The sequence below is a fragment of the Thamnophis sirtalis genome, unplaced genomic scaffold (genome assembly GCF_051295495.1).
Source record: "Thamnophis sirtalis isolate CommonGarterSnake01/CBP01778 unplaced genomic scaffold, rThaSir2_p1.2 scaffold_10, whole genome shotgun sequence".
In the NCBI taxonomy this organism is placed as follows: Eukaryota; Metazoa; Chordata; class Lepidosauria; order Squamata; family Natricidae; genus Thamnophis; species Thamnophis sirtalis.
Window position 1 is genome coordinate 56,293,800 of NW_028261390.1, and position 14,128 is coordinate 56,307,927.

The 14,128-nt window shown below is 37.9% G+C and overlaps 1 protein-coding gene across 4 annotated transcripts in view; it reads left to right on the top strand.

Annotated features, from left to right (window-relative positions):
• The first annotated feature begins 252 nt into the window (after positions 1 to 252).
• Positions 253 to 14,128, top strand: part of GRIA2 (glutamate ionotropic receptor AMPA type subunit 2) — an 88,435-nt gene continuing 74,559 nt past the window's right edge. The window contains exons 1-2 of one of the 4 annotated variants that reach the window (XM_014067025.2): positions 253 to 739; positions 1,435 to 1,575. In XM_014067025.2, coding sequence (XP_013922500.1) covers positions 646 to 739; positions 1,435 to 1,575 — 235 coding nt within the window. In that variant the 5' untranslated portion in view covers positions 253 to 645. The remainder of the gene's footprint in view (positions 740 to 1,434; positions 1,576 to 14,128) is intronic. The other 3 variants (XM_087724655.1, XM_014067022.2, XM_014067023.2) reach the window with 3 other exon arrangements.

Genomic DNA, 14,128 nt, shown 5'->3' on the forward strand with positions numbered 1-14,128 from the left:
CAGAGGCTTCATTGGCGCTGTCCCCGGTGCTGAAACGGCAAACCCCGCTCAACAAGGAGAGCCGTGCGGCAGAAGAAACCACCCTCCCCGCTTCAAGGGCCTGCGCGGGGCGAGCAAAGAAGGGGCGGGGGGCGCACTCGCGGCGGGCACGCGCACGCCTGCTTCTTTCCTTTCCTTTGCCTTGCCCGGACTCCGGGAGTGCGTGCGTGTCTGTGCATGTGTGGTGTGTGTGCGCGCGTGGAGTGTGTGTGTGTGTGTGTGACAGAGAGGGGTGAATGTGTGTGATAGCCTACGAAGGAGCTGGATGTACCGAAGCGTCGGGACCACAACAGCAGCATTGAAAAACTGCATTCAAGCTGCCTCTTTCTTCCTTGGGCTAGCCTCAAGAGCACTGCAGCAGCGGGCCAAACCCTCCCCTCCCCTCCGCCCCAGCACCCAGATCCTTTTGCTTCTGCTGGGAGATCCTCTCCAGCTCGAGTCCTTCGGCTGCTTGCTCAATATGCAGAGGATCTAATTTGCTGAGCGAGAAACGGTCAGGGAAGAAGGAGGCGGTAGTAGTGGAACAGGAAGACCAGGAGGAGGAGGAGGAGGAGGCAGCAGCAGCAGCAAAGGAATATTTCTGGCTTGGTGGATGCTCTACTTTTCATGGCAATGCAAAAAAATCGGCAGATTTCTCTTTTCCTGGCTCTTTTGATTTGGGGATTCATCTGGGGGGTCTACTCAAACGGCATACAAATAGGTGAGTGTCCTCTTCAGAGCAAACCTTTTGTCTTCATCTCTCAAAATCTGGGTTGGTTGTTTTTTTTGTTTTGTTCTTCCTCTAAAGAAGATTTGATTGAACCCCCAATTCACAGCATGCGAACTTAAATTGAGCTTCTTTGCCGAAGGAATTGGATGCAAAGTGTGCCTTCTTTAGAGACCAGTTCCCAATAGCCTATTTTGCAATTCAAATGACTGCTTCCCAGCTGTACTTTTTCCCCCCCATTAAAAAACAGTTCATTTCCACAAATGGCTTTTAAAAGAGAACCCCCTTTGCTAACCAGTTGTGCAGATGATATTTCCCCCTGAAATCAGATCCCATGAATGGATTTGTTAAAAAGAAATCCGAAGGGGTCTGGATCAGTGAAGGATGCATATCCTAACATGGTGAAGGGTATTCAGAGTGGTCCCCGCCCCCACCCTCAGCCTGTCCACCAAACTTAATCAGGGTTTGCAATTGCTGAAAAGCAGCAAGATATATAACCACTACTGTAGATTAGGACAGATTGTCCTCAACATCAGTAAGATTGGAGGCCATTCTAGTCGAAGGCAAGTTCCAAAGCTATTTCCCCCAGCAGAGCTGATACAGCTCAGCCTTCAGCCCTGATGTCCTCTCTCTCTCTCTCCCTCTTTCTGTCTCTTGTTCTGTTTTTATGTTTGTCTGTCATCCAACAGGAGGGCTCTTCCCCAGAGGAGCAGATCAGGAATACAGTGCATTTCGTGTAGGAATGGTTCAGTTTTCCACTTCAGAATTCCGACTGTCACCGCACATTGACAATCTGGAGGTGGCCAACAGTTTTGCTGTCACCAATGCATGTGAGTAATCAATCTCTCCTTGGGAACCATTGTGTTCTCTAGATTGATAGGGTTGGGGATGCAACTGCCATTGTGAATAATGCAAAGAATGAGGATAATGATTTTGGCATGTATCTCTCCCAAAATAATCTTGGGAAAACTTGGTGGAGGGGTGAGGAGCTTAAAATATGAAGTATCCATCCTATCTCTCCCTGTGATCCCTCCATCCCCCACCCCTCAGCTTTCAAACTGGATTGTACAGCTTATGTTGGCAGTTGATTTGCAAGCACAGTACAGTTCTCTTTCTGTTTTATAGAAATTGGCTTCAATTTAGGAAGGACCCCACCCTTCTCAATATCAGAGGCCCACATGTCTGAGGGGTGTGTGATTTTCTCTATTTGTTTCTAAAATTCACCCCACTTATGCTGGTGTATTTGCTTCTTGAAATTAATTCTTGTCTTTATTTGGGGTTGGATATTTATTTATTTGTTTTATTGTTTTCTATTGCAGAATGTAGACATTTTAAATCTGATAATTATATCTTTTACATATATGTGTGTGTGTGTGTACGTACATACATATGTGTGTATGTATGTATGTATGTATGTATGTATGTATGTATATGGGACATATACGGCATAAGATGAAGTAGGTAAAATGAGAGAGATTGTGATCTATTTCTTCTGGATCCTGTATTGGTAGCTGGCTGTCTGGTTGCACATGGCAGAGGATCACTTATATCCCTTGAGATGGCTGTATCAGGAGCAAGATTCCATGTAGGATGCATGCTAAAAACATAATTATCCCTATGCCTCTTTCAAACCTTGGACATCTTGCTTGGTTTGGAAGAAAATACGTGGAAGGAGAGTGCTAGAGGAAGCAACCAAAAGCTGCAGCTGGATTATTGCTCTGAAAAGCAATAGCTGCAGAAATACTGATCAGCCATTTTCCTTTTTGCAATTTTACCATTTTAGAATTATACTGCCCCTATCTCTTTCTCAATAAATCACATCACTTTAAGGAGCTCTCTCTTGATTTTGGGAGGAAAGAAATGAATATAAGGCACTAAGGTTTCTGAATTCGGGGTAGAAATGTCTCTTCCTATATAGTAATGCTGCTAGAATGAGGATAACTGGAATAGCGGTCTTGCTTGGCATATCTTCAATGAATCTTTAGCATATCCAGAATAAACATATGACACAGTCTTCCTCCTCCTGCTTAATTTGATATTCTTCTTGTACAAGGTTGGTTCGAATCCATTGGCTTCTACAGAAGGTCACTTGATAACTAAGCTAGGCACTCCCTTTTATTCCAGTGTACCTTGCAGATGTGTTGTGAGTAAAAAAAATGGTAGGGAAGAGTGATGTATATGCCACCATGAGTTAAGAGGTGGTATATATATCTAATTAATAAATAAATACATTTCCAGGAGGCTTCAGCAAAAGAAATGGTGTAGATATTGAAAGATCATCTAACAAAAATAATACTGAGCCAAAGCGAACCCGAAATTGCTTGGGTTTATGTTGTTGTTGTTAGCTTTCAGTTTTTTTATCCATGCCTTAATTGAAAAATACATTTATTTAGGGGATAGATGATAGAACAACAAATTATTGTAGCTGCTACTACCAAACTAACAACCCTTGTCATTATTTCATTTTCTTTTCACTTAGTTATTTACCTGCAGAAATGTGTCCTTTATTACACTTCATTGTTTAACCATATCTCTTAAGATGTTCACCACTGAATTGGACGTTGTTAAACTTATTACAATATTCAGTGGGGTACAATGGTCAAGAAAGTGTTGATTCCTGATCTTACAGACTAATTTTAGGCTCGAATTGAATGAATACAAAACCCACATTACAGATTTGTAGAATATCAATACAACACTTTAAAAGTCATGTAGTTGGAGAATGGTGACTGGATTGACTCTGTACATGATGGCCTGTGTAGAAAAATAAGTCCTAGGTAGAATTATTAGAAATGTACTTTGGCATTTTGTTACCTTCTGAGAGAGCAAATTCCTCATATGAATTAACTCTGAAATGCTAACTAAAACCATGATCTGCCCTGTGGATGGAAAAGCATATTCTACCCATTCATGGGTTAGAGATTATACTTAAATGCAGCTGTCTGCAGTGAAAATTAACATATTGAATGTAATAGCTGTCATAGCAGAAACATCGCCAAGTTCATCTTAAGCCTATTTTATTGTGGAGTAGGCTTATGTAGGCAATACCAATTTTCATCCCTTGTATTAATTATTAAATAGTATAATACCACTGAAATTTCACATTTCAAAATTGATAATGTTAAAGGTTTTTCTGAATTCTTTATGAGAGAGGAGAGAGGCCGAGGGAGAAGGAGAGAATTTTAGTCTTCCAGAAAAACCTTTGGACAAAAGGAAAATGTATGACTATTCTCATCGTTGGTCAGGTATCCAGGGCTATTTTAATTTTTTGGTATATTTATTAAAAGAATTTATTAAGTCAGCCCTGTATTTTTGTGATTAATTGCCCATTATTACAGGTAAGAGTCAAGTCTTAAATCTATCTCTATTTCAAAAGCATAGCCCCCAAAAGCATAGAACTTAACCCAAAGTCTTCTGGGTATATGCAGAATACATTTTCTTCATCTGTTTTCCTCTCTTTTTAGGGCAGAAAAAAGATGTCTAGGAAGGAATTATCCTTACCATCTCTTTTTAGAAATGTGGTATAGCCAAGATCAAAAGAATCAATAAATCCACTGGGTTCACCAAGGACAATTAAGTATATAATTTGAAAAATCAGGAAATGGAGAAATATAAAAGTTTTGAAATAAAAATAAACACAAGACTTTTAAAGAAACAAAATACAACTAATCACAGAGTGAAAAAAACAATTCAAATTAAATTAATCTGCCATAATACTTTGAAATTAAGATTATAATGAACCAGCATTACAACTGAATACAAATTAACTCATTTACTAATAAATAAGACATTACTTAATAGGGCTGAAAGCCCTATTAAGCGGTATAGAAGTCTAATAAATAAATAAATAAATTACTATAGCAATAGCAATAGCAGTTAGACTTATATACCGCTTCATAGGGCTTTCAGCCCTCTCTAAGCGGTTTACAGAGTCAGCATATCGCCCCCAACAATCCGGGTCCTCATTTCACCCACTTCGGAAGGATGGAAGGCTGAGTCAACCTTGAGCCGGTGAGATTTGAACCGCTGAACTGCAGATAACAGTCAGCTGAAGTGGCCTGCAGTACTGCACCCTAACCACTGCGCCACCTCGGCTCCTGTTGTGTACTATACACAACATAAATAAGAAAGTCACAATTAAACCATCATAATATATTTTATAGGGAGATGATGAATCTCTAATGAATATCAAAGTTTGGTAAAATATTAGAAATAAAACATTTAATTATATAATTATATATTATATAATGTTCTATACAGAAATGTATTAATTTAAAAGTTACCATTTTTAGTATTTGTCTGAAGTGGTGTTGGGTTTCCTTCCTAGACAGGGGGTTGGACTAGAAGACCTCCAAGGTCCCTTCCAACTCTGTTGTTCTGTTTTGTTCAGAATGACTGATCTGAAGAATTAGAAAAAGACATAGGAAAAAGACATTTCATGTCACATGGATGCAAAGAATTGAAGTTTGATAATGAAGAAAGGAGAGGAAAAGGTGAATGAGATAGAAGAGAAAAGATTAAATAAATGATAAATTAACATGAGAACAAGTACGAAATGGGCAGCTATAAATAAATAAAATAAGTTCATCCTGGAAAATAAAGATTATTATCATCTGTATATTATCCCATGCTTAAAAAAATCTGGATGCTTCACACTAAAAAAAATCAATAACATGTTGAAAAAAAATCGATAGAACTTTTATAACATGCTCAACAATTCATACTTTGTAAGAAAAAAATAAACCACAGCCATCAAAATTAAGCCTTGAGTGCTCAGGGGAAGAGTTGATTTTAGAAAAGTTTAAAGAGGCCGAAGACGGGGGTCTGACCAGACCTCAGAAAGAAGTTGTTACATGGTAACGGTAGCCACCAAAGAGGCTTGGCCCCAAACCCCCACTTCCCTAGCCTCTTGGTGGGCAGAACCCAAAGATCTTCCTTTCAGGTATATCACATAGTGTTTGTAAATTCATTTGAATGAAGTTTCCTTCCTATATTCACCCCTATTAGCCTGGTATAAGATATCGATCTGCATAGTAACATAGAACGCATGCCCAAAATATATTGGCAAATAATGCTTAAGTTGGGACACCTGGAGTGACATATAGGCTTGCATATGCATTGTAAGAAAAATCATTCCATCCCCAATATATGACTTCATCTTCTGCCGTCACTGTCTTTTAAATGCAATAGGAAAAAATATGCAGATCTACTTGATTAAACTAAAGCATACTGCATAGACTTCATATCTCTAGTTTGGGTTGAGATTATGGATTTGTTCCTTCTTTCTTAACAGGTTTCTCATTTGTTGGCAGTACTTTAACATTTTAAATATAGTTAACTTATAATTGTCTGGAATCTTCATAATATAATAACAGTTAGTGATCAGGACAGTTGGATTGGATTAGGAAATACAATTGAAATATATAATATTTTGATATTAACATCGCTGGGTTGGATGGTTTATTTATCTTTTAATATCTTGCTGAAGACTATTGTAAAACCTCTTTATAAAAACCAGCTTTTTATTGTATAATTGCTTCCTAAGATACTGATGTGCGTATAACAGAATATGTTATAAATACATTATGGTATAGTATAGTAACGTTGATTTTTCTTTTAAAAAAGAATTGCATATAAATTAATGACTATCGATTAATGATTTCCTTCAGCCTTTGTAAAAACATTTGGCTAAGAAAAATAATCCCTATAACTGAAATGCTGAGGTAAACTTCACACAAAGTAAGATTCTTGACTATTCATTTATTCTCAGCCTCTTCATTATAATTTTTATATCTTAGTGTGACATCAGAGGAATGAAAACATATTTTTACGTATTCATTGTAGCATATTGACTAAAGTAGGAGCAATAAAAATATTAATTATTTGAACAAGATGGTGTAGAAGATAAATTCATGTATCTAACAGTTTTCCATTGTCTAACTATGTCTTTAAAAGAAAATAAATAGGTAATTACAATTACACCTTCCTTAGATTGTTTCTAGTATAGCTTAAACGTTATGAACAAGGTAAACCCAAAGATGAAATTATTGAGCGCTTTGGAGGGTGGGGGGGTTTACATTTGCTTGGCATTGTACCTAATTGGTGCCCATTGGAACTTTCCACACAATTATATCCTATACCACATAAGAAGGGATTTAAACTACTAAATCACTCTCAAAAATTTGCCAAGTGAAATCTGAGAGGTGGCATCTTAACCATTGTGTCCAGTTAATTTTCTATTGGTGAAGATGAATTCCTGGATCATGCAAAAGTTACTTACATGACAATTTTAACCATTACTGAAAAGCATGTAGATTTCATTTTTGGCTCAGATATGTAACAGTCCCAAATATATAGCTGTTTGTTAATAATAGGCCTGAAATGATATATGCCAAAATGAGCCACAACTGTTTTCTAAAGTTGCTAAGAAATTCGATTTCAGAACTGAGTAACTTACGCTAGTAGTATCCTTTCATAGCTCAAATTATTGCAACAGAAAACAAGTGAGTAAGTAAAATCATCAAATAAAAACAGAATATATATAGGAATCAAAATAGCACACATTTTTCTGTGGATTGTATAAAACCTTAAAGGAAGGCTACAATTTCCTGCAGATAATCTATAATCATATTAATGCACGTGGTCCTTTATTCGCAAAGAATACACTCAGGGAGAATATAAGCTTTTTTCAATCCAATCTTTATTGGCAGGAATAGTGGTGGTAATAATTTAGATTGTCCTCCTTTCTGGTAAATACATTACTTCTGAATGTAGCTGTGACTAAAGATTAAGGAAGAAAGGGCAAAGTTATGTGGAATGCAGCAAGAAGAAAGAAGAATAGACTTGACGCTATGAATATATTGGTTATCCTCACCTGGTGAACTCCAGTAGATTGGTTTCCAATTGCTATTGTTCTTTGTCTTTTACATGTTTTTGAGAAGTGGACCTAATCCAACAAATATCAGTTAGGTGAAAAATGGTAATAGTTGTTGATAAATGTTCTACAAAAGAAAGCCAGGAAGTATTAGTGCATTATTAGTTGAGTATAAACTCTGGTTATTTCAATGTACATGAGAGCTGAATGTGACACAATAATGATCTAATAGTTGACAAACGTACATTTTTTGTCTTTGTCTTATAAATATCATTACTACATATTAAGAAGCAAATGATAAAAGTAAATAATTTAATATGATTATGTAAAAGTATGCATTATTAAATATTTAATTAAGGACAAGATAGTGCAATTTACTTTGGTCTTTTACTGCAATAAAAATTTATTTGATCTGATACTGCAGTTGACAAATATATATCATATTAAATGCTACATTTTACACCAATATTAGACAGATCCACTTAACTTGGTGGGCTTTACTTAAAAAGATACAGGCAGGGAATTGTGATAGAACTCGTTTGTAACAGTGCTGGCAGGAAGATGTCCACCAGATGGCAGTATGGACCTAGCAACAGAAAGGCTGCACCAATTGTTCACCCACTCTCTTATGCTCAGCAATGGAAATAGGTGTAGCATGCAAATCCCCCCCCCCCCCTTAAATCTTGTATGTGCATGGTCTGGAAGAGAGACATAGAAATAGAATATACCTGCAATATGGTTGATGATATATTTTAAGACTTGTCCTAAAAGTGTATTAAAAGCATAAATTACAGTATTCAAATGATGTCAAGGAATCAGTCACAAGACTTCTCACGAATGTTTCCCATGCTTTCTGTGATCAGAAAGGCAGGTATCATTTTAAGGGAACAGAAAGTTTTGCAATATATTCATTTCTGCTTGACATTATTTATGAATTATATTTGCCATCTCTGTGCAACGTGGCCTTCCAGAATTCAGATTTCTGTCTCCAGAGTCCCTCAGGAACTATTGTTCCATGTGACATTCTGAGAAAAAAATAATAAAGACAGATTCTTTTACTAAAGTAAAAGAGTCTTTTACTAAAGACTCGCTGCCCCACTACGAATGGTATGATTGTTGTGCTTTTAACTATGTATGTTTTTTTTTTAATGCTTTTGTTACTCTGTTTGTATTTCCCTTCCCTTTTTGAGCTGTGAGCCGCCCTGAGTCCCTTTAGGGAAAAGGGCGGCATACAAATAAATTAAACCTAAACCTAAACCTAATTAAACCTACTGGAACTTCCTAAATTGCTTTTGCTTCCCCCTGGCCTCAGCCCACTTTTTGCAAACACCTTCTGAGAATTCTGCAGACTTGCTGAACTTGCTTGTACTGTGAAAGTCCTAAATACATTGGGATCAAAATATTAATAAGGGGCCACTTTGCTAGGTACTTAGCTAAATCTAAATTCTGACTCTCTGGACCTTTTTGAGATTTCTAAATTAGCAAAAATTTGGAGAGTAGAAAGCACAGATAACACTTTTTAGAAATTACCACAGACAAACAGGGATATTACTGCCTTCATTTTCTTCTCCCAAGACATTACAGAATTTGTTCTTTCAGACTATTACGGTGTAACTGGATACATACATCTCCATTGTGAATTAAGTGGAAACCATTCCCAAGCAAGCATGTGTAGCAAACGTTCCCCATCCGATGCATTTCAAATGTGTAGGATTATTGTTCCCAGAATTCACATACTACCATTTCTGATGTAGCCGATTGCAAATGGAAGCTGTATTTTCAGCTTCATTAACACTAGGCCTCCAGAGTGCATTGGGCTGGCGAGAGCAGCTATTTGCAGCCTTCCATGCAGATTCCTTTGCTACTTTTATGCAAGTAAAGAGGTCAGGGAGTCCTTCAGGGAGGTCTGGTGTCCATTGGGGCAAACATAAAGGGAGAAAAATGTTTGTATCTCTCTTATCTGGCTATTCTAAATGTTTAACTACTGTTTTAAAGAAACACCATTCCAAGGACACTGTAACTTTACTCCTAGAACACATCAGGGTAAGAAATAAGGAGAGGGATTAAGAGTTTAGATTCTTATCTTCCCCTAGACTACTTGGCACCTACCCTACCCTCCGAATACTCTTCAAGGCTGCCCTTGAAGAGTATTCGGAGACTTCAGCTTGTCCAGAATGCAGCGGTGCGAGCGATCGTGGGTGCGCCTCGGTTCACTCATGTTACACCTATCCTCCGCGAGCTGCACTGGCTGCCCATTGGTCTCCGGACACGCTTCAAGGTGCTAGTCGTTACTTTTAAAGCCCTACATGGTATCGGACCTGGGTACTTGAGAGACCGCCTCCTGCCAATTACCTCCCATAGGCCTATTAGATCCCACAGACTAGGCCTCCTCCAAATTCCATCTGCGGGCCAGTGTCGACTGGCAACTCCCCGGGGGAGGGACTTCTCTGTGGCTGCTCCGGCCCTCTGGAACGATCTCCCCGTTGAGATCCGGACCCTTACCACCCTTCCGGCTTTCCGCAAAGCAGTTAAGACCTGGCAGTTCCTGCAGGCCTGGGGCTGTTGAACCTTTCAGCCCCATCCGAGGTTACGTCTGCTGTGTATTTTTAAATTGTCTGTCTTTTTATTCTTATTTTTTACCCCTTCCCCCTCTGATTGTTAGCCGCCCTGAGTCTCTCGAGAATAGGGCGGCATACAAATTGAATAAACTCAACTCAACTCAACTCAACTACCTTCTCTGAGGCTTTCCAAGGACGGAATTTACTATCCTTGAAAATACCCAACCCTGGAAATTGTCAAGAAAGTGATATAGATGATCTGATGTTATATTTTCACTACAGAGTTCAAAGTCTCAGACAAAAGAGACTGAAACTAAATATTGTAATTACACAGTTCAGGAAGCACTATACCAAGAACTATAGGATTGCAATCTAATAGTATTTTATACAATTGCACCAGGAGTATATTTTTCTTTGATGAGAGCCATTTTTCCCCCCTGCAGAAAGGACCACAATAGAGATATTGGACAAATTATCATTCCTTTTCATCAGTTTGCTATATATTATTTTTATTAGAATAAATGTTCTTGGAGGAATACTATAAACAGTGTGCATCTTGAGAAAACAAAGCTATTCAAGTATTAAATGTACTATTTGCTTTTTGTTTCACAAATCATTTTGTTTTATAAGGAGGCATTTGCAATACTTTTTAAAGTAACTTCAGGTGTAATGCAACTAAGAATGACTCTTTAAATAAATGCCCTATATAAACATGAACAGAATTCTATGGTTTAGATTTACTGTATGTTTAAGAATTGCAACTCAGGACTCCACTTGCCATTAGACCAGTGTTTCTCAACCTTGGCTACTTGAAGATGTCTGGACTTCAACTCCCAGAATTCCCCAGCCAGCGAATGCTGGCTGGGGAATTCTGGGAGTTGAACTCCAGACATCTTCAAGTGGCCAAGGTTGAGAAACACTGCATTAGACTGTTTGAAATATAGTGATTATCTGAAAATATCTGTATTTATTATAAGCCAAGGTTAAGATTAAAAAAAATGTTTTAAGTATATTGAAAACAATATAGTTATGTTTTGGAAGAGGCTAGTAAATTATGTATTTTATGTGACATATTATAAACACCATGAGCATTTATATAAACAGACAGTATATAAATCATCACCATCCTTACCACCACCACCAGCATCTATTGCTTCTCATCTAGTGCTTCCATAGAAATGTGATAAGACTATAACTCTCAGTATTTCCAGTTGAATGAGAAATTTAATCACATCACACATTCTTCCTCTATTATGATATATGCTATCACCTGCCAGCAATATCCTTCTACCTAGAAAAAAAATAATTTTATTTATTTATTAAATTTATATGCCATCCATCCTAATATCAAGCGACTCTGGGTAGCTTACAGTTCAATGTCATCACATTATAATGGACTCAAGATTAAGATCAGGAATCAAAGCAAGGATAAAGTAATTTCCACTTAGGTTAAAATATTACCACGCGTGCCAGAACGCACAGCCTTCTTTTTGGGCATGCGTGCCGTTGCTGGCTGCTCCTTCTGGGTTCCATTGCATGCATGCGCGCCGGACAGGTGGTCCAATGTACATGTACATTGGCCAAGTGCTCTCTTCTGGGTTCCAGTGCGCGCATGCTCCAGTTTCGGCTTTCAGTGTCAAAAAGGTTAACCATCACTGTCATAGAAGAATCATTCTGGAAAAAAAGAATCTTTACCAGCACAATTTTGCTAGAGATGGCTAAACTTACATGCAAAGCTTTCAAACTATCGCAGAAGGCCTCAACAAATACAGTGGGTTTATTCAACATATTGCAAATATTCTTTGTTATGATATTTGTATATATATCTCACATATAATCATATGTAACTATATCTTCATAGCCACTCCCTTTCCCCACTTCTGCCATCCAGATTTAAATCCCGCTTTATCTTAGCCACTACATGGAGCTAACTAAGTGGGCTTCAGCTTGTGAAAGCTTATGCCTTTTGGTAAGATTTGTTACTCAGATACAATTCTATCACATCTCCTAATTTATGGGCTATAGCAGTTTGTAAAATTTTAAAAAAGTACTCATTTTTAATGCTATTTTGCTGCCATTGCAAAAACTAGGCATGGGAGTTGTATAAGAAAATACTGGTCCTAAAGTTCTACTCCCATAATGCTATATAAAGCTCATTATATGCATAACCACACGTTCAGTCTAATCTTTTTTGGTTCACTTTATTCTTCCATGCTGTATAAATTTCAATGCAGACTTTCTATAACTTTCTAATTTTATTCAAAAATTTAAGGTTTTTATCTAGAGCTATTTCCACAAACCATTCCACAATTTGTCATTGTTCATTGCTTTTGTTTGAAAAAGCAACATGGATATGATAATTAATACAAAGAAAAAATGCAGTGATGATGCCTCCAGATCAGGGGTGGGTTTCAGGCGGTTCGCGGCGGTCCCCGCGAACTGGTTGGTTGGCGAACCCGGAAGTAAGTAACTTCCGGGAATGCCGAAGGATCCACCAGCCCGCCCGCGTTTCTTACCCAGTTTTGACGAGTTCTGCGCTTCCACACATGCGCAGAACGCATACAGCGCCTGCGCGATCCTCCAGGAGCAGCTGGAGCATCGCACAGGCACTAGTATGCATGCGTGCACTGCGCGCGTGCACGAGGATGCCACCGGCCCCGTTCCAACCGAACCGGTTGGAACGGGGCGAGAAACCCACCCCTGCTCCAGATGCTTGTGGCATGAACAGGCATTGAGTGTGTGATTCACAATGAGTATTGGATAAAAAGTGCTTTGATCACTTATGAGACAGTGACCACCTTATTTTATTATTATCTCCTATATCAGAGCAAAATATGACAGTGTCAATATTCTTAGTTGATAAACACAACTTTTTCAATGGCTTTCTGCAAATAGCAAAATAGTGTACATTCTCCACTGTTTTGTTTAGAATAGTATAACAGAATTGGAAGCAACCTTGGAGGTCTTCTAGTCCAACACTCTGCTTGGGCAGGAGACCCTACACCACTTCAGAAAAATGGTTATCTAACATCTTAAAGACTTCCAGTGTTGGAGCATTCACAACTTCTGGAGGCAAGTTGTTCCACTGATTAATTCTTCCAACTGTCAGGAAATTTCTTAGTTCTAAGTTACTTCTCTCCTTGATTAGTTTCCACCAATTGCTTCTTGTCCTACCCTCAGGTGCTTTGGAGAATAGCTTCTTTTTGGCAACCCCTGAGATATTGGAACACTGCTATCATGTCTCCCCTAGTCCTTCTTTTAATCAAACTAGACCTACCCAGTTCCTGCAACCGTTCCTCATATGTTTTACTCTCCAGTCCCCTAATCATCTTTGTTGCTCTTCTCTGCACTCTTTCTAGAGTCTCCACATCTTTTTTACATCGTGGCGACCAAATCTGAATGCAGTATTCCAAGTGTGGCCTTACCAAGGCATTATAAAGTAGTATTAACACTGCAAGTGATCTTAATTTCTCATGTTTCTTTGTGATATTATAATATATCAAATGATTTACGATAAAAGAAACCATTAGGCTTCTTCACTTAGAAACTATTTGAAATTCATTTTTCCATAGCAAATAAATTTAACTATATTGGTGACAACCTAGTCAAAATGTGCAATAGGACTAAGTTCCAAATGAATCTTTGCTATATTCACTGAATTAATTCTCATTAGTGAGGCTGCTATATATCTTTGGAGTCAATACATATACATGTAATTAAAATATAATTAGATTATATTTTTAAGTGATGGTCACTTATGTTTCATTTTAATAGCTGATCAAATTTCACTTGCATGCTTGGTTGATTAGGACCTTGCATTTTCCTTGATGCTGTAAACTAAGAATGCTTTGTCAAGTAGTGCTAACAAAAATATTTGTAAATGTGCCATCATATATATACAAATGTTTTTCAAACACTACAAAAATATCAGTAAAACCATTTCCTGAGCTT